This window comes from Aspergillus brasiliensis (genome assembly GCF_001889945.1).
Source record: "Aspergillus brasiliensis CBS 101740 unplaced genomic scaffold ASPBRscaffold_6, whole genome shotgun sequence".
Lineage (NCBI taxonomy): Eukaryota > Fungi > Ascomycota > Eurotiomycetes > Eurotiales > Aspergillaceae > Aspergillus > Aspergillus brasiliensis.
In genome coordinates this window covers 1,032,805-1,052,859 of record NW_027137447.1, presented here as the reverse complement: position 1 = coordinate 1,052,859, position 20,055 = coordinate 1,032,805, and the positions used below count along the sequence as shown (strand labels likewise).

Below are 20,055 nucleotides of genomic sequence, written 5' to 3'. Positions count from 1 at the left end.
GAAGGAACTGTTCCAGACAGATAAAACGAATCAAGTCAATTAATTCAGCAAGCGGGACGTCGAGCACAGCTGGACTTTTAGATATACCCCGAGCATAGGGGGCGGTCTTGGAGGAAAGGCGGAGGCGGCCCGAGACAGCGGCGGATTATTGGATCCTAAAACAACATTCTCATACCAGCACACACCCGCGTTGATTGGACCTGTGTGGCCGAGAAAGTGGATGAAGATGACTTGTCAGGTAGATAGTACGAAGTAGTAGATAGTGCCAAAGGAGGAGGAGGAATGAGCTAGCAGTTTACTCCGTAGTCAGTTAGTTCCTTGACTAGGCATAACTAAGCAGTTGTTTCTCCTTATCGCCTGTCTCCGCATTGCCCAAACAGGCAAGGCTGGGCCGATCGCCCTAAAGAGTTAGCGGCAGATCATGTGCCTTGCGTCAGAAACATCAATAGTCACTAAGTTACTAGTGAGTATACTTTGTATATTGTTGCAGAGAGTCAACCAAGTCACCAAGTCGCCTTCAATAGTAGGCGGTGGGACAAACAATTGGCAGTGAATGGAGTCATCCAGCAAGCCAGCAAAAGCTTACTCAACTGCAGCTGAAAGACCAACTATGGGCCACTCTATCATCGATGACGCCAGAATTGGGGGAAGCTGGCCTGCTCCTCAGCATACGTCACTCGACGCTCATCCCGCGCCGCCTCCCTGATTCTCTTTTTGACGAAGAGATCGCCAGGTCGCGACCAATAAATATCTTCATCCCGGGACGTAGTGCTCTTAATCTCTTTTGCTTAAGATCTCGCAATTCACAATTGTAAGTTACTTCTCACTGACACTTTATGTTGTTGCTCGTGGTGGAACGAGAGCTAACATTGACTCTATAAGCAAACAACAACAATCAACTCTCGATATAGCTTCTACATCTCGCCAGAATGAAGCTCCATTTGGCTTCGTATCTGGTATTTGCGCTTGCAACCTTTGAGGCGGTTGGAGCATCCAGCTGGTTTAGCAAGGCTGGTATGTCGCCTTCTATACCATTGACGGATTTGACTGCTCCCATATCGAAACACTCGCTAACATCCCCTCAGTTTACAACAAATGGCATGAAACCGAATTAGAAAGATGGCTTTCCGATCATGGTATGCTGCTTATCCTCTCGTATGATCTTCCCATGAAGCATAGTTGACAAAGTCTACAGACATCCCGTACCCATCGCCGGCCGATCGCAAGGATCTAGAGAGCCTAGTGAAGTCTAACTGGGAGGCCAAAGTCCAAAAGCCCCTGGCACATGCTACACAGCATCATACTGATCACTGGCATGACGCCAAGGAATGGCTCTTTGACACGTAAGACTATGCGGGTTTGTTCTTTATGTGATTAGGTTGTACTAATAGTCTGCACAGGTGGTCCGACTCACAGTTGAAGGCATTCCTTGATCGTCATGGTGTTCCTGCTCCCCAGCCTCGCAAGCGTGATACTCTTCTGAAGTCTGCTCGTGAAAACTACGAGTCTATCGCCACGAAGCTTGGAGAGGCAGTCGCCTATCCTGGTAACTGGGTATATGAGCAATGGTCCGAGTCTGATCTAAAGGAATGGCTTGATGAGCGTGGCTGGCCGGTTCCACAGCCCACCACGCGCGACAGGCTTATTGCCTCGGTTCGCCGTAATGCTCGACTCGCCAGTTTGAATGCGAAGAGCATCGCTGCCTCTGCCTCTGCCTCCGCGGAGGCTGCTCAGGCTACTCTGAGCGATGCCCTGTTCAAGGCCTGGTCCGACTCCGACTTGAAGAAGTTCCTCGATGAGCACGGTGTCAAAGTGCCCCAAGGATCTCGCCGCAATGAACTCATGGCTCTGGCGAGGAAGCACCGTGCATCTCTGGTCAGCCAGGCATCGGAGGCCTCTGCCACCATTTCGTCCACCGCTACTCAGATCATCGGTGCCGCTACATCCAGAGCTGGTAACGAATACTCCAAAGCCACCGACGTTGCCCAGTTCAAGGCCCAAGATAGCTTCGATACCGTAATTGAAGGCTGGTCCGACTCGCGTTTGAAGGCTTTCCTCGATGCGCGCGGAGTCCCTGTGCCTCAGAGCAACAAGCGTGACGAGCTCCTTGCTAAGGTGAGGCTCAACAGCCACAAGGCAGCCACTGGTTGGTCTGCATGGACTTTTGATACCTGGGACACCGAGCACCTGAAGTAAGACCCCTCTCTCAGGACTACTTCAGACAATATCGTCTAACATACATTCAGGAAGTACCTGTCCTCCATGAACGCTAAGGCAGCCCACCGCGCCGACATTACTCGCGACGAGCTTGTCAAGCAAGCCCAGGACAACTACGCCAAGGCATCCAAGGCCGGAGGCGCTAACTTCGCATCGGCCACCTCATACATGGCGCAGGCCACCGATGCAGCCAAGGGTTCCGCCTTTGACACTTGGACCCATTCGGACCTCAAGGCCTACCTTGACTCGTACGGCATCCCGGTCTACCAGGGCTCCGGTATCAACGAACTCCGCGCCGCTGCTCGCCGTAATGCCGAATACTTCCGTTACGGCACTTCGTCTCCCTCGGGAACCATCTTCGCCAAGATGCAAGAGGCCGGCCAGTGGCTCCTGGATCAGCTGAAGATCGGCGCATCCAGTGGTCGTGCCCAGGGTCAGGAAGCCGCTGAGAAGGCCAAGGCTAAGGGTTATGAGGCTGCCGAGAAAGCTAAGGCCCAGGGCTCCCATGCTGCCTCGAGCATGCGGGTCGAACTGTAAACAATCCTGACTTCTGATTCTTTTCATTCGATGTTCTTCCCGTTGCCGACTGGGCGTTATTCGTGGGATACGACTTTATGACATCACATAATGACTGCAGGTCTTGGGGGAGGTGGTTGAGATGGTCTATGATACTAACTGAAATCTGTCCGGTGCAAAAGTTGGAGACGGCGGGGGAAGGCTGAATCGTGGTTTCTTAAGTAATAAATTCAGTAGCAGTTTTCTTTGAGATATTTCGAACAATGCAATCAAGTGTACAATGGCTCAGGTCCCGAAATTCTTGAACTGAACTGAATCGATCCTCATCCCGCATGACTAAAATACCAACGCTTTTTTGAAGTGTAAGATAATCCTTACCCGAACGTGATGATACCCTCGGTCCCTTGACACCGTCTCCAAACGTACATCTATCTGAGCGCTCTCTACTCAACCCAACTCCCAATCCACCACACCCCATCCCAACCAATCAAGCACGCTCTCCACCATCATATAAATATTGCATAGAAAACTCAAGCATTCTTAGCCTCCGGATCCCCCTCGGCCACTAACTTTCCAACAACCAAATACTTCTCCGAGAAGCGCTCCTCCCACGACTGCAGATTCTCCAACTGCTCATTATCCAAATCCTTCAAGTCATCCAACGGGCCCTTCAAATCCTTGGTAAGCATTTCCTCATCGAAGCTCTGGCAAGCCAGACCGCGGGATGCGTCGCGACCGGCGAAGTTCTCGTAGGGACCGCCCTGCACAGGTAGATATTATTCTGTTAGTCATCTCCTTCTGTTTCCTCCTTCTTTAATCGAGCGATGATGAGTTTTATGGAGAGGGGGTGGGGGAAGGATGGGGGTGTAATTACCGGCCCATAAAAGTTCTTGCCCGGAGTAACGTCAAATACACGACCACGGACAGCGAGGTAGACGGGGGCGTCGTTCTCGCCGTTGAAAGGGAGGAGAGTGGTTGGGGTGAAGGTGCGGAAGACCACGGGAGGAGGACCCTTGGGGAGGCTGACGGGGGCTTTGGGACGGAGTTGGAGGTAGACGAGGACGACGAAGAAGGAGAGGAGGATGAGATTTATGGGAGTGGCGATTGACATTCTTTATATATATTGTTAGTGATGATGTTGATGTTTGGGAGTGGTGATATTGAAGGTGAGGGTAGTAAGCACTGACACTTCGGCCGTCTGCGGGACAGCTTCGCCTGGAGAGATGGAGGTTAGTTTGATGCTGGTATTGTTGTAGTGGAGGATAGCATTACCTGGGGAGGACATGGCGAGTAAGTAAGTGGAGATTGTTGGACAGTGTATACTTTATGAATTCTGGGATACTTGGGTAGTGGTGGACAGAGAAAGCGATGGAATGGGAATGATGATGATTATGCTGAAGTTGGAGAGCCGAGGGACTCGCGATCATGACGACGTTGGGGAGAAGAGCCAATCAGCGACGGGGGATTGTGGGTGCGGAGAACAGGGCCGATTACGGTACTGATACGGTACGGCACGGGTTATCGACACGTGATCTTAAATGAGTTGAATGCCTGTTGGGTCAGGCAACTGAACAATTTATTTAGTGTTTGTTTACTCCGTCGTTAGTAGCTGGTCTTGCTCGGACGAATAACCCAAAGCATGTTAATCCAGAGAAGATCAACGGATCGGATTAAGACCGTTTTAGAGTCTGTGCGACGGAGATTGCTAGAATCTGGTTCCCTCTACTAATTTTGGGATGCTCCTTTTAATTGCGATGGAGCGTTGGGCTGCTTGTCGACGATGGGGCAGTTAAAATTAGAATTGAAGGACCATCCACAACTAACCGACTGACTCTGAAACAGGATCCTCCCGACTGCATCAAGTGGTGCTGGTGCTGCTGTCAATTGCTTCTCCGTGCTCCATTCATTCATTCATTCATTCACTCATTTATTCATTTAATTTCATCCCTTCTTTGCTATTCAGTCTAGCACTAACTGCTCTTTTCTCCGCCTCTCGCACGCAAGCAAACCGGTTTGCTTTCAAGGAGGGGCACCTTGATGAGCTGTGTTTCTTCTTTTCTTTCTTTCTCCATTCTTTTCCCTCGCTGTTGCATCTGCGTACTTTTCTTCTTTCTGGCCAATTGTCTGGTCTTATCTGTAGTATAACACCAGCTTCAGCCCTTTAATTGATTGTCTCCTCACACACTCTCTTCTCCACGGGTTCTCCTTCTTCGTCTTCTCCCCCTCCCCCTACTTTTCGTTCTGCTGTGCTCCAATCCAGCTCTACTCCCTTTAAAACTGACGTGCAGGCATGTCAGCTGCATGAAAACCCACCTACATTCGCCATATATTGCTTTTTTCTTTCATGTTAATCAGCGACCGTTTTGTGTCACTCCTTGCTTGGCCATTCCACCACGATCTAGAAATCCTTTTAAGGTATGCGTTGATATACGGGTCACATTCCGGACATTTCGGCTCGAGTTCTAGCCTCGCGGGGATTCATACTTATTCATTGAACCAGTTTAACCACCAATTTTCATCGATTTCACCAAGTTCTATCACCGAAAAGTCCCAACCGGCAACATGTGGGGAAAGATGTCTTTCCATCGTTCGCGGAAGCCCGTGATCGGGAAGCCTACACTGATCGACAAGACCCTGGATGATAGTGTCTACCGGTCTCTGTCCCCCGCTCCGGGCAACCAGAGCAGTGACAACCTGGCCCATCCCAAGTCTCGTCCTGCGATTGCCCGGTAAGTCGCTTCATCCTTTTCCCTAAAGCTTAAGCATCGTAGCTGTGCTCTCTAACGCGGCCTAGCAACCCTACCGACTCGCTCCTTCCTGCGCAACGCCCCGACACGGGTCGACGGGTCGCGTCCACATCCCATGCCCTGGACATTGCAACTGGTGACCAGCCTCACCAGCGTTCAGCTAGCCTATCACATAAATATCTCCTAGACCCAGCTACCTTCACTCACGACCTATATCGACCCGAAAGTGCAAGCATTTCGCCCCCTGATTCGCCCATCTCCTTCGGTCGCCCCCCGGCTAGTCGCGACAGCTCGCGTGTGTCACCCATAGAAGACGAACCCAGACTTGATTCAAGCGCCGGATCCATGGAGAATAAGGAGAACACCAGATTCGCCAGTCAATTGCCCGTCTTACGCAAGCGCGCCAACTCTCAGGCAGACCGGCTACAAACGCCAAAGTCCTCAAGGAGCCAGGCATCCAGATGGGACGACTTTTCTGGCGAGCTGACGCCCAGCGACTTGAGCAGGACGGGGCAGACAACCCCTGGCAGCGTTTATTTCCGCACCGAAATTTCGGCAAAGCCTACCTCATCCCATAGCTCGAATATCTTTGGCTGGGGCAAAGATCACCTGAACTCCAAAAGGAAACTATCGGACCCACGCACCCGGCCGTCCAAAACCGACAATACGCTCCCACCCGGGATCCGTGAGCCCTGGAAGGGACCTAGTGGACGAGCCCCGATAATAGCGCCCATTCAGGAAAGGCCGAGAGCTAAATCACCATCACGCGCGCGCATGTCCCCAAGCAACGATCGACTAAGAGAAGCGCACAGCACGACGCCCGATTATGCCACGTCCGGGTTCGTTCCGACTGTCGTAACCACAATCACGGCGGGTGAATCTAAGCCAAAGGCGTCGGAGAAGGTTAAGCACACAACTAGCAGGGATAATCTCCGAACACGAACCCCGGAGGAACCGGCTGCGATCAGCACTGTCAGCAGTGCTGAGCCGCCCCGTGTTGACTTCCCCGCACCGGAGGACTGGGAATCATCGTTGGCTGATCTAAAATTGACAACTGATGACGCGGCCGAACAACCTGCAAGCCGCTTCAGTGCCACTACATATGAGCCTACGGAAATGGCCAGCTCCGTTGGAAGTGCACGCGGTAGCTTTGATGCTGCATCCCAGTCCACTGAGCACCTCCCATCAATCATGTCACGGAAACGGCCTGTACCCAGTGTTGTTGCGCCAGCCAAGAAGCCCAGCAGAAAACCCACGCCGGCGCAAGCCGCTGAAGCCGAACCGTCCAAGGAACAGTTACCACTTACACCAGAGGAACAAATTCAGAACCGCATCCAGACGTTGGAGGCTCGCAGAGATACACTGATGCGCCGGAGAGCGAACATCGACACGATCATCTATGAGTTAACCCAAGTGATCCAGCCGAGCTCCGTTGCCTACGACATGGCAGCCAGGGACGAGGTTAAGCGGACTGTGGCTAGCCTTGAATCAGAACTTGCGGAGATCAAGCGGGAAGAGCACGAGATTGGACTGAAGCTGTTCAGGGCTTGGAAAAAGCGCGACGATCTTGGGTTTGGTGGGGGTAGCTTGTGGGTCAAACGAGTGACTAGTTGAAGAGCATCAGCGATGGCCTTTGGATTTCTTTCTGGGTATCTTTCCACCGTTCCCTTCTTTTCCATTTAATCTTTCTTTCTTTGTCATTGTCATGTTTATTCTCTTTCTCACCATCCTTTGGTCAGATGGTCCTGCTGCTGGATCTTGGCCGGGGCGTGTCTTTGAGCGTTGCGAATACCCTTGGGCAGCATACAGCGGATTTATGTTTACTTGTTCCTAACGATGCCAGTGGGCTATCTTTCCTTCTTACTGTGCAGTGCGCAATGATACCCTTTCCGCTTGTTGGGTCTCCCTATTCCTGAAGCTGATCCTGTGATTGATGGTATGGATGTTTCTGGTGAATAAGAGAAGGTGCATTCTTGTATGAAATAAAAGAGTCAAAAGAAAAGTGGTTGCTCATGGTATTAGTGCTCAATGCATATGCAAATTCTCCACACCGAGTTGTGGGTCGTAGCTCGTTGTATCTCGTGAGGACATATAGAACCTCATGCCCACAGTCTGCCTATTTCTTTCCAGACTTCTTGATACCCTGGTTACCAGTGTTCAGGGGGCCCTTGCCCTTGGCCTTCTCCATGAGTTCCTTCTTGGCCTTCTCCTCTGTAGACGGCGATGTGATTAGCAAAGGTGACCGCAACAACCAAAAAACTGTAACGAGAAACGTACCGGCTCTCTTCTTGGCCTGGAAGGCGAGATCATCCTCGTCCAGCTCCTTCTTGTCCTTCTTGGCCGACTTGAGAGGCTTGACCTTGCCACCTGTGCGGGAGGCGGATCAGTATTGAGGTAAAGCAAGATGCGCTGTCAAGATAGGTAATAGTCTCCTACCTTCTCTGCTTTGACCACCCATTGTGTCGTTGGATAAAAGTGTAAGTGAGCGTGGAGGAAGAGGAATGTAAAGTGGCGCTTGCTGCGAGTCTTGGAGGAGGGGAAGAATCGCGGCGTCGCAAAAAATCGGCTGCTTATCAGCGATTGTCCCGCGGGGAGCCACTAGTGTCGTTTCAGGTTAGCCGCAAAATCTTCGGCGGCCGCCCCCTCACCGCCCGGGCATCTCCCCATTGCGACTTTGGCTTCTCTCACCACCTCACATCACAGCCAAAGTTTCTATTCCATCCATCCAGTCTTTCATCCTTCATCCCGTTCATCCTGGTTCTGTCGGTCTTCTCTTTGAAATACAAGAGGACTTGAGGGAATCTTTCCAAGAAGGAAAAGAAATATACATATCAAGGAACGCTGTCTCATGCTTTCTTGAGACAGTAGTCGAGGGCAAGGGCCGTGGCATTCTCAGCCGGTTGGACTTTCTCAATACACTCCTCCCAAATAACGCTTCGTCGGAAACGTTCTTGCTAACCGAGACTTGCTTCTTTTGTCTCTGAAGCCGCTCTAAGGAGCCAGCCCACACCTTTTTTAGTTCATCTCCAGGATCCCTGAGTGAGCCTGGTAATACCACCATGGCGTCCCGCAGGTCGAGGTCTCCATCGACCCCTTCAGAGGGTGAGATCATCGAATCAGGCTCAGAGACGAAGGCAACTACGTCGAAACTTCCTCTTAATGGCAGCATCGTTGACCGTCCCACCAGAGCTAGTCCTGCATCCGCGACGCGGAGCAGATCGCCACGCCACCGGAGATCGAGGACCAGGACCAGGTCGACCTCGCGTACGCGGTCCCGCTCTCCCTACCGAGATCACAGAGGCTACAAGCGGCGCCGGGACGATGATTATGACTATGATTATGACCATGACGACCGGCGATATCGACACGAACCGCCCCGACGCGTCGGGCCCCGATACGATGACAGCCGGTACTACGGACGAGGTCAATCCGACCGACGCGCGCGGCCTTATCATGACTACGACCGTGAGGAGCATTACGGCGATGGCCTTCGATATAGCGACGAATCTGATCGCCGCAGAGAGAAGCGCGCGCGCACGCGGAGCCGGTCGCCGTATCGCGAAGTTCGCAAGCCTAAGCAATATTCCGGAGATGAGTGGGAGACTCCGAGAGATGAGAGTACCGCCTCTCGGAACCGCAGGAGGGGGGCTTCTATTGAACAGTCAGTGAGCGAGCGAGGGAACACTCCAGTCGTCGCTCAAGGTATTAAGCAAAATACTGAAACACAGAAAACTCAGGCGCAGCAAGCTTCTGCCACCTTACATGCCCATGTTGATAGGTAGGTGATCACCCAAGTCGGTAGTTGGTACGGAGCTAATGTCTTTACAGTGTGAATGGAGCGTCCGAGACTCACGAGGAACAACCCCCCGCCGAGCCCGTTGACGAAGCGGCCCAGTTAGAGGCGCGTCGCAAACGACGTGAAGCAATCCGGGCCAAATACCGAGGCCAGGCTACCCCGATGCGTTTGCAGGCACTACACATCGGTGAAAGTAGTAGAGAATCGTCTACCGCGGGTGCTGATACTGCCGCATCAGGCAGTGCTGTTTCTGGTAAGTTTTTCTGCTTGATCTCCCAACGTGGAAGCTCAGAGAGTTCGTAGCTAACAACAACTCTTCTACAGAAGCAGCGCCGCTGTCAGCACCCGAGACCCCTGCTGATAGTCCAGGGGAGTTGTTCTCTGACTTTAAAGTAGGCAAGGATGCTGATCTAATGAATGGTGCACCGGTAAACGGTGTGGACAAAGATGGACCATCTGCAGCAGACTACGACCCTACCTTGGACATGAAAGCGGAGAGAGAGAAGCATGATAGTCGTGGTGCTAATGAGGAGTTGTCTGCGGCGTCTTATGACGAAACACAGACCTCCCGACAGGACATCCTGCTCCCCGACGCTGTTCAACCCCCGCCTCAGCCCAAAGCGAAGGATCCTTATGACATGTTCGCGGAGGATGATGACGATGATATGTTCGCTGAGGACACGCAGGAGACTGCGCAACCAACGCATGCATCGGCTAAGTCGGCAGTCCCACAGCCCAAGGAGCTCGACATCAGCATGATGGACAACTGGGATGACCCGGAAGGATATTACAATGTCCGGCTGGGTGAGTTGATTAACGGGCGATACCATGTGCAGCAGAATCTAGGCAAGGGCATGTTCTCGTCGGTCGTACGCGCCACCGACTCCAAGACTGGTGGCTTGGTTGCGATCAAGATCATCCGCCAGAATGACACGATGAAGAAGGCGGGTATGAAGGAAATCGGCATCCTGGAGCAGCTTCACGAGGCGGACCCGGAGGACAAGAAGCACGTTATCAAGTTTGAGCGGTACTTTGACCACAAGGGACATCTTTGCATGGTGTTTGAGAACCTGAGCATGAACCTGCGAGAGGTCTTGAAGAAATTCGGACGTGACGTTGGCTTGAACTTGCGAGCCATCCGGGCGTATGCCCAGCAGATATTCCTGGGACTCAGCTTGATGCGGAAGTGCAACATTCTCCATGCGGACCTCAAGCCCGATAACTTGTTGGTCAACGAGCAACGCAACATCCTGAAAGTGTGCGACCTGGGATCGGCATCCCCGGCGACGGAGAACGAGATCACACCGTATCTCGTGAGTCGATTCTACCGGGCGCCCGAGATTATTCTGGGAATCCCGTACGACCACGCCATTGATGTGTGGTCAATCGGATGCACGTTGTTCGAGCTGTATACGGGCAAGATACTGTTTACGGGGCGCAACAACAACCAGATGCTACGATCCATCATGGAATGCCGTGGCAAATATCCGCCGAAGCTGCTGCGGCGAGGGTCGCTGACGCCGATGCACTTCGATGACATGCTCAACTTTTTGAGCATGGAAGAGGATAAGATCACCGGGCGACCCGTCACGCGGGTGCTGGACTTCAAGAAGCCCACGCGGGACTTGAAGACGCGACTAATGGGAGGCAAGGAGACACGAGGCATGACCGACAGTGAGGCAAAAGAGCTGGCCCAATTTGTGGATCTTCTGGACCGGTGTTTGAACCTCAATCCGGAGAAGCGGTGCACGCCGACGGAGGCGTTGAAACATCCGTTTCTGTCTCGGCCCAAGGCGTAATCACTGTAGCTGAATCTATCTTTCTTATTTGGAGTATACTCTTTTTGAGATGAATGCGGGAGCCATCCGTTGTACATATTATGTCATAGTAGGACTTCCTACATTCCAATTCAGAATATATCCACCGAAGATCAATTGTTGCCACTGATGATATTCATCAAAGTAGAGTATGACAAGATGACTCGCAACAGTAAACAAAGGGGAGGAACGATGCATCCGATCATCCATCACCATACTAAGTAATGAGATGCTTGGATCCGGGGCTACCACGCCCAGTGGCGAACAGTAGATGGAGACAGTATCAACGCCCCATGGATCCATCCATGATCCGTGATCCCGCCGCCTTCCACACGGCACACACACACACGCCATCGGAAGGCGACAAACCCCGACGACTAGACGCGCGTGCCACTCTAGAGCCCTGACCCGCGGTAGCAGTACGGAGTTCAGTACTTTCTAGAATGTCTCATCTTCAAATTGATGAATCATTCGATGGAATGATGATGATGGTGATGATGAATGAGGCTCAGCTTGTGCCAACGGCTCCACACGTCCAGGCAGCCACTCAACCCACTAGCTTTAGCTTCAGCTTCAGTGAGTAATAACGTTCCATGGAACGAGAGTTATTGATGGATTGTTGGTTGATTGTTGATTGATTGATCGATTGATTGATTGACTGGCAGGCTGACGGGATCTCATCCCGGTCCACTTATCTACTCTGTAGATAGTTACTTGACATGGCAAATCCGACTGAAAGCCCCGCATCTCAGCTATACTCTCTCTCTCTGTCTATCCACAGGGGTCATACACTATACAGAGTATATTGTGGATGATCAATGATCAATGATGAATGATTGTGTGTTTGTTGCCTCCTCTATACACTGTAAATGATGACATGATATATGGTAAATCTCTTCCCGAGAGAGGTAATTGTGGAATAGAGTAGGGGAAAGGGGAGGAAAACTACTGATATCATTGTACGTAGTATGGAGTGGTTACTCTATACGGTATTACCCTTGCCTCTTTTTTTTTTTTTTTGCTCTTCTTTGTTTGCCCTTTTCTATGACATTAATGGCGGTAGGGAATAACAAAGGAGAGATCGGAGAATTAATGAGGTCATTTATTGGTTTCACTTTTCAGTTTTCCGTTTTCTCTACTTATGGAGCATTGGTGATGCTAGTGTGATGTGTGATGTGATGTGTGAATGAACTCTACTGATGCTTTTATCACTTGTGTGGTATCTGGATTCTTTGGATTTGGATCCGGGGTGGATGGGTCATAAGTACGGAGTATATCGGTTATTACTTACTATTATACTCCGTAGTAACAAGTAGTTATGGGGTTTGACTGAGAGAGTACCAGCTGGTATTCCTGCCTGCTTTATTGCTAACTACCTATGTACCTACTTGATGGTAGCTACGGATAATGTTTGCTTCTAATGACGATTATAGATAATACTAGCAGCTAGTATATAGAGGTATATAGAAAATAAGGCAAAAGTGAGAAAACAAGGCAAATATGCATATCTGCATAGCAGCATCACAGTACATAAACCACATGTTCCATGTACCTTGAACCAAACAAAAGTAAAAACTATCACACAGCACAGTCTAGCACTCTAGTAGTAGTGGGTATGCTCTTATGTACCTGGTACAGCATGCAAGCAGGACAAAAAACTAAGTTTACTTGTTTGCTTACCTGCTTACATAGCATAGCCACTTTCATGCCTGTACATGAACTGAACGCAGTTAGCTGTTAAGCGCTGTGCTGCTCTCCATAAAAAAAGAAACAAGTCCAAATAATCGTGGTTTACCCGCTGATCTTAATTTCAAGGCTATCAAAAGCAATCATACAGACTCCGTAGGTAATCAATAAATACTCCGTAGTACTCCGTACGGAGTATGTGTCTCTAGTACATGTCTCATGAGACAGCAGGGGTCTGTCTGTCTGTTTGAGCGGGTAAGTAAGGCGAAGGGAACTAGATCGAGAAGGCTGGTTGCTTTGGGAATTCTCCGTGGACACGCTTGGGCTGTTATCATTAGAACTAGTATGAGCCAAGTGTACTCCGTAGATTCTTTATTATCCGGTCTCTTACTACCTACACAATGTCTTTGGCTAGCTAGATATTGAGTCAATGGGGCTGTGGATCGGAACTGCTTTATATAGACGATGGTGCATGACCCTGCGAAGCCTTGCAATGATATACTAACGTTAGTATACTTGGTAGGCAGCCTACCAGGCCAAAGAATGAAGCAACAACGCCCCGGGCAAATGGTCTGTGCAGGACCTACCGCATTAAGAATAGTTGGAAATGCATGGGGCAAAAGGCAAAAGCATGGACATGGTGGAATTAGTAGATAGTTGCAATCTGGGCGTTGAGAGGGCGTGAGCCAATTATCATTGGAGGACCGCTGCCCGAGAAGTCCCCACCGCCAAGCCTTCGGACAGCAAACGTGGCAGCAAAGCAGCCAATCATCAAGCGCCGTGGCTGTCATTCGGGGATTCTCGAAGCGGACGAACTGGGCTGTCATTGGCCCCGGCGTCATTGCCTCACTTTATTGAGTTCGGTTGCAACTTCTGGCTAACACATCCATCCATCCTGTTGCTGTGCTTGCTTGCTTGCTTGCTGGTCAAGTATAGTTCGGAGGGGGTCGGGTTGATTCAAAAGGCGTCTGCTGAACTTTACTTTAGTTTTTTGGCAATAGTTCGGTAATGTGTTGGATAATGTCCTCGCTGCCAGCCAACGGGTTTGCGATGCTTCAAAAAGACGGTGAGATCTAACCGCCAGAGTTGTTTACTTAGTTGTTCTTTTTGCCCTTCTTTTGGGTGGAAAGGGTGGTGGTGGCCGGTCGGAGAAAAGAGCAGATCTGGCAACTGTCGCACCGTTGTCTGGCAAGGCGATGAGTAGTTAGTAACTAACTAAACAGTAGACTAGACTACTATGGAGTCAAGTCAAAAGTCAGGCTGCCCGTCATTCAACACGCAGCGGGAAGTTGGATGTGCCCCATCCAGCCATCTCCGTTTGGCTCGACCGTTTCGTATAGACATCCCATTCGTTTCGTCCTGCGATCCTCCCTCATCCTGTGTAGGGTGTACGTACCCGCTTGGTCCCATAAGCCTAGAACTCCATGGTCAGATTAACAATTTGTGCCCTTCCTCTCCCTGAAAACTTTGTCCCAGCATCACTTCATCTCGAGTAACCAACTGTAGGAGAGGAGGTATGTTGCTGGTGGAGTCATGAGCTGGCAGTACAGACTATACAACCAACCTTCTATCTACCCAGAGGGACACCGTAGAGTCTAACGAATGGCTACCGCTGACTTTTACCGTCCGAACACCCGGTGAGATTGCGAGAACCACCGTTGATCGGGGCGGATGGGAGATGCTTTGACGTTTCACTATACTGACGATCCAGCGCTTACCGTTGTATAGCACGACACACACAAGTCTAGTTACGGAGTAGATAGATAGGTAGATAGATAGATAGATAGATAGCTAGGCGTCAGAGATGGAGATGGGAACATGGATCGTGCCCTGTCAAGCAATGATAATAATAACCGCCATGGGGGTTTCACTATTTTCCTCCCTCTTCCCGCCCTGCATCATTTCAAGATGCTCTGACTCTGAGAGTTTAGAACTTCAGACACGGACAGTCACTAACTAAAGTGTGGGGCAAGGAACCTTTCCCCCTTCCCCATTTCCCTCTTTCCCTCTGCCCCTCTCCGGGTCCTTTCAGCCAGTCATCCATCTTGCCAGCCTCATTCCTACCACACAGCCCAGGCAATGGCAACTTTACGGGGCATCCGGGCGCTGATACCTATTACTGACCAACGGACCCAGTGAATGATTGTGGCCATGGGCATGAGCTCATTTGTGCGTCCCCCGTCTAGCCTTCCCCTTCCTTCTTCCCCCAAAAGAGGCTGGAACCTTAGTAGATAGTACTAGGTAGCAGTCTACTTCCTGAGTTCCTGTCCTTCCAGCAGTTCCATCCCAGTTCATCTGACTGACCTCGCCAATCATACCCACGGGGAGGCGGATTTATCTTCCCTGGGCGTTCCGCATTCAGCCAATGACGAGGATGTGCTCGGGCCAGCCTTGGAAGGGCAGAAGTGTGAGTGGAGCCAATCTGCACTCGAATGACCTGTCACAACTCGCCCTCCTACACACACACCGCCTCCTGGCAAACAATTCTCAGCAGTTGACCCTGTTGGAGGCAGCAAATCATTGCTCGTCAGTTGCGGTCTGTCTGCGTTGCCTTCTCAGGTTTCCATTCTTTTCGTGATCGTCGATCTTTTCTTTTTGGCCTGGTCGGGGACCGGACACTAAACCCGTACAGCCACGACGGCGGCGGCATTGGCCGTCTGGCCATGACTCCATCGGGTCTGCGCGGAGCTTCTCCCATTCATTAAGTCTCACTCTCAACTCCAATGAAGGATGGGGGGACTTGAGATTATTGTTTCTTGTTATTATTATGTATCGTAGCCTATACTAATTACTAACTATACTGTAGGGATGGGACTTCAGGCCACTACCATACTTATGCTTGTATACTGTAGGTCAGGTCCAGGCATCCAAGTGAGCCTTGTGACCCTCTTTAACTAAACTGAAAGGGGGAGAGGGTGTGCGGGTGCTGCCACTGCCAGAGTTTCGTTTTCTCCCTCCACGCACTCGTGCCCATTTGGCTCCCTTTCTCCCCTCCATAGCACACAAGTAAATCAACAAGATCCACTCGACTAGTAACTAAGGGGAGGTGTCTCTTTTTCCCATTGTTTTTTCCTTTTGGCCTTGTCAGATCGTGAACATCCATTGCCCCTTAGTCTGTCAACTCAGTTAGCACGCGATGCTGGATTCTAACTAATAACTAGACAAGAAGAAAGGAAGTTGGTTAGTCAGGACCCAGTGGATATTGATGATGTCGATTCATGGATCCTCCCAGGCTCCCAGGCTCAGCTTACGCGGGTGCGTGTTTTAGTAGTTTAGTCAGTTCCGTCAGCTATTCTTGGTTTCCTCGCCGCCTTTCCCACCGACTGACTTGATACCCGCCCGTCTGGATCTTGTGTTTTGAGGGTCGCGGCCTTGTCGGGTCAGTCAGTAGTCTACGTAGTGGGTTTGGTTTGGTTTGGTCTGGTTTGGTTCCGTCTTTTCCCAAATTCCCACACACACACGCACACATACGCGCCTTTCCTATTTGTAGCTTGACTAGCTGGACCCTAAACTAGTCTAAGCATCATACATTTGTTAGCTTGGGTTGGGTGAGTGGGGTTACTACCACTCCACTCCACTCCAAGTGGATGGCGCCCCGACCAATAATCCTGTGGCGATGGTCCTTGTTCTGTCTGGTCTTGCAGGCTGAAGATGTAACGGGGGAGTTACATAGTAGTTTTAGGGGGGTGGTGGGTGTGAAATGGATGGATGGATGGATGGGAGGGAGAAAGAGAGGGAGAGAGAGGGTCACCTGCAGTTGGTTGTTCTGAATGGTCGGCCAGCTTTCCAGGAGATGATTCGTGGGCTGCAGCCTCTGAGGTAAGAGACTTCATGTTCAATTTAGTTCCCTCGAGATGGAGGAGGGACTGGATGGAGAGTGGCTCTGGCCACGAGTGATGATGATGATGATTAGGTGTTACTATTATGAGATTTATTAGGGAGGATTTATTTTATTTATCGCTTTTTAATATTTTCATGTACGGAGTACTATTATGGGTAATATTATTTTTTATGATTTACTCGTTTAAGGGAACGGGAATAATAATAATAATATTATTATTTTACTTTTCGACTTATTTTGATTTCTTCTGGTGGTGGTGGTGTTGTTCTTTCCTGGGTCCCCTGGGGATTTTCTGGGTCCCCATTTTTCGCCATTTCCTGCTGCAGGTCTGGCTGGCTCGCTCTCATTCTGACTCTCTGTCTGTCTCTCTTATCGGCGCCCCGTCCATCATCGCCATATTAATCTTATTTTTACTTATTTTTACCTGGCCTTCCGCGCTCCGTCTTAATCCCTATACTTCCTCTTGTCGCTCTTCTTCTCCTGTCTCTCTTCCCTCTTCCGTCCCTGGACGCCGTCCTTTTGTGCCTCTGGCGTGTTTAATCGTTTTTCCTCTTTCCGACAAGTTCCCGTCAAGTCATTGATCTTCATCTCGCATCTGTTGCTTTTCTTCTTCGGCTTCTCTTCTTCTTCGTCGTGATATACTTTGGGACTTGTTTTGCATATATATCATTTGCCCCCCTTATCCTTCACTGCACGTCCCCCTTTTATACCCTCCACCAGTCCACCTCCCCTTCCCTTCCCTTCCCTTTTCCCCACGGCCATATTAACTATCCGCTGGCCCCCATCTGACTGCGTTCCCTGGAAACTACATCCATCCCTGGCTGTGCAACTTCCCTGGACTCTTGCCCCCCTTCCCAATAAGCCAAAAATAATATCACCACCACTGCCACTGCCACTACTACTCATCTTCCACCACAACAACCACCACCACCACCATCCTCCCACGGCCTTCCGTTGGACATTCCCTAGGACTTGATTGCTTATCCCAGTTGATCAACTGCATTCCTTCAATGGCTCCTTGAATAAGTGAAAAAAAAAAATACATTAAGGAAAGACTGGCGACTCTCCTTAGGTGCTCTTCTCTCTCTCTCTCCCGGCTATCCCGTACTTTGCTCACTGGTTTGGATGACTACCTGAAACCCGCCACCGGATTTTGGACCCCCAGGATTTATATCAACAAAACTCCCCCTTACAGCCGTTGAGACAAAAAGCTACCATTTACTCCCTCCCCTCCTTTCCTCACTTCCCTCCCTTCCAATACTATACGCTTCTTCAGGAAAGACTCAAGTGCCGGTGCGTACTTTGAGTCTTATCTGCCATCACTCCACCGAAGCAAGACAAAAAAAGCCCCATCCCCAAACCTTCCCTCATGCTCATGCTACCCCCTTCTCCCCTTTACGGCATGTATTCCCCCATGCCCCCCACTCCGCCTCCCTCTCCGCCCATCTCCCGTTGCTATGCTCCGGAAGACCGTCTAGGATTTCTCTTGGCCAACCGCTTGGAACTCACCAGCATCCTGGGCGTCGGTGCCTATGGAGTGGTGTACACGGCCGTCGACATCCATACCAATGTTCTGTATGCTGTCAAGGCCCTCAACAAGACCGGGCTGGATCCCCGGCAACTCAAGTTCCAACAGCGGGAAATCAAGCTCCACCATCTGGCCAGCCAACATCCCAATGTGGTCTCCCTGGTTCGCATTATGGATTCCGTCGATTGCACCTACGTGGTGATTGAGTTCTGTCCCGAGGGCGATCTCTTCTCCAGCATTACTGAAAAGGGCAATTTCGTGGGCAATGACCCCTTGGTCAAGCGTGTGTTCCTTCAAATCCTGGATGCCGTCCAGTTCTGCCACTCCCTGGGAATTTACCATAGGGACCTCAAGCCGGAAAACATCTTGGTAACGGACCAGGGCTTGACGGTCAAGCTCGCCGACTTTGGCCTGGCTACTACGGACTACCTTACATCGGATTTTGGTTGCGGATCCACTTTCTACATGTCACCAGGTGCGTTGAAGATTCCCATGCCTTTTTTCCCTCTCCTCCCTCCCCACCCCGTCACAATCTGATGACACACATTCAATGAAACATTCACTGACGAAGACTGGATGCCAAAAGAATGCCAGCAACCAAATCCCCGTCCCATGTCGTGCTATGAATCGGCACCCAATGATGTGTGGAGTCTAGGTGTTATCCTCGTCAACTTGACCTGCGGTCGCAACCCCTGGAAACGTGCCTCGATCGAGGATTCCACGTTCCGCGCTTATCTCAAGGATCCTTACTTCCTGAAATCCATCCTGCCACTGTCGGATGAGATGATCTGTATCCTGAACCGCATCTTTGAGTGCGACCCCTCCAAGAGGATTACCATCCCGGAGCTTCGCCAGTTGATCCTGGAGTGCCCGCGGTTTACTATGAACCCTATCGCCCCCTGGTCTGCCAGCGGACCGGTGCCGGTTGATTTCGTCAACGGTCCGGTTCCGGTGCCCGTGCCCGTGGACGCCTTCAACACCCAAACCTCCTCTGTCTCGTCTGGGTCATCGCAGTACTCCGACTTCTCGGAGTCTGCCGTCTCGGATGCTTCATCCTTCACGGAAGGCTACCCCGACCTGGACAGTGTCTCGTCGATGTCTTCTGTGGGACTGGAGCCCGGACTGGAATGCAAAGATGACTTTATGGACCCTGTCTCTTGCGGTGGTATTCCGGAGCCGCATCTTGCCCATGCCCCTTTTACCATTCCAATTCCCGTTTGCTAAATTGGGACCACGAAATGGTCCACCTTCCCTCCATGTGGAATCCACCACAAAAGAAAACAAAACAAATATAAAAGAACAAAAGACCCCCCACTTAACGCAGGTTTACGATTTACGGCAATTCTTTCGATATTACATCCCACTGGATTTGGATTTTTACTACACCTCTTCTTGGATCATCTCCGCCTTGCATTATTCCAGCGACATTGTATTATTTCCGCCGGAGGGAATCCGAGGAGATCGATTTCTTTTCTGGACATACGCCTTTTTCTATTTCCCACTCTTTTACACCGTTGGCTTCCATTCCTTGGAGTTTGATATTATACCCGGATTGACATCCCCTGGAGCTCAGCCGTTGGGCATAAATTGCCCTCTTTGAGGAAACGGAGTTCTGTCAGCTCGCTCTGCGTGTCCGTTGGAAAGGCAGAAACCGTGGCTATGTTATTATTAATTTGTCACCACATTGGGAGGATCTCTTGCGTTTTCTGGTGATATACTTGTGTGTGTGTTTTGGTGTTACTGGGAGGTGTTGCTGGCGTTTTTCACTCCCCATCGGCCATTGGCATGGAAAGAAGAAAAGAAAAATACCCCGGAGCAGAGATGACGCATTTGCATTTTGATTGTCGAATTTTACCGCTAGGAGTTGGATGGCACACTTGGTCGCTCTTTTGGGATGATACCTTGAG

General features: G+C 50.6%; 7 protein-coding genes across 7 annotated transcripts; 4 read left to right on the top strand and 3 right to left on the bottom strand.

Annotated features, from left to right (window-relative positions):
* Positions 1-929: 929 nt before the first annotated feature.
* Positions 930-2,754, top strand: ish1 (double-strand break repair enhancer MSC1; the record flags this gene model as incomplete). The annotated part of the gene is made up of 5 exons (XM_067617762.1): positions 930-1,014; positions 1,086-1,136; positions 1,196-1,343; positions 1,401-2,192; positions 2,247-2,754. The coding sequence occupies 5 exons, from the start codon at positions 930-932 to the stop codon at positions 2,752-2,754; spliced, it is 1,584 nt and encodes a 527-aa protein (XP_067479143.1).
* A 254-nt stretch (positions 2,755-3,008) lies between these two features.
* Positions 3,009-4,179, bottom strand: ASPBRDRAFT_580262 (cytochrome b5-like heme/steroid binding domain-containing protein). The gene is made up of 3 exons (XM_067627834.1): positions 4,006-4,179; positions 3,608-3,948; positions 3,009-3,494 (listed from the first exon to the last, which is right to left on the bottom strand). Exons 2-3 carry the CDS (start codon positions 3,842-3,844, stop codon positions 3,264-3,266), a joined length of 468 nt encoding a protein of 155 aa, XP_067479142.1. The 5' UTR covers positions 3,845-3,948; positions 4,006-4,179; the 3' UTR covers positions 3,009-3,263.
* Positions 4,180-5,295: 1,116 nt separating this feature from the next.
* Positions 5,296-7,094, top strand: ASPBRDRAFT_30266 (uncharacterized protein; the record flags this gene model as incomplete). Its single annotated transcript, XM_067622755.1, has 2 exons — positions 5,296-5,462; positions 5,528-7,094. The coding sequence occupies 2 exons, from the start codon at positions 5,296-5,298 to the stop codon at positions 7,092-7,094; spliced, it is 1,734 nt and encodes a 577-aa protein (XP_067479141.1).
* A 502-nt stretch (positions 7,095-7,596) lies between these two features.
* ASPBRDRAFT_207188 (translation machinery-associated protein 7) lies at positions 7,597-7,976 on the bottom strand (the record flags this gene model as incomplete). The annotated part of the gene is made up of 3 exons (XM_067621794.1): positions 7,917-7,976; positions 7,758-7,847; positions 7,597-7,691 (listed from the first exon to the last, which is right to left on the bottom strand). Exons 1-3 carry the CDS (start codon positions 7,936-7,938, stop codon positions 7,597-7,599), a joined length of 207 nt encoding a protein of 68 aa, XP_067479140.1. The 5' UTR covers positions 7,939-7,976.
* A 563-nt stretch (positions 7,977-8,539) lies between these two features.
* Positions 8,540-11,075, top strand: ASPBRDRAFT_196028 (putative serine/threonine protein kinase (Prp4); the record flags this gene model as incomplete). Its single annotated transcript, XM_067620928.1, has 3 exons — positions 8,540-9,258; positions 9,309-9,529; positions 9,601-11,075. 3 exons carry the CDS (start codon positions 8,540-8,542, stop codon positions 11,073-11,075), a joined length of 2,415 nt encoding a protein of 804 aa, XP_067479139.1.
* A 1,814-nt stretch (positions 11,076-12,889) lies between these two features.
* Positions 12,890-14,057, bottom strand: ASPBRDRAFT_580424 (uncharacterized protein). The gene has a single exon (XM_067627837.1). It carries the CDS (start codon positions 13,619-13,621, stop codon positions 12,944-12,946), a length of 678 nt encoding a protein of 225 aa, XP_067479138.1. The 5' UTR covers positions 13,622-14,057; the 3' UTR covers positions 12,890-12,943.
* Positions 14,058-17,989: 3,932 nt separating this feature from the next.
* Positions 17,990-19,372, top strand: ASPBRDRAFT_55152 (serine/threonine-protein kinase; the record flags this gene model as incomplete). The annotated part of the gene is made up of 2 exons (XM_067627351.1): positions 17,990-18,623; positions 18,735-19,372. 2 exons carry the CDS (start codon positions 17,990-17,992, stop codon positions 19,370-19,372), a joined length of 1,272 nt encoding a protein of 423 aa, XP_067479137.1.
* Positions 19,373-20,055: the final 683 nt, after the last annotated feature.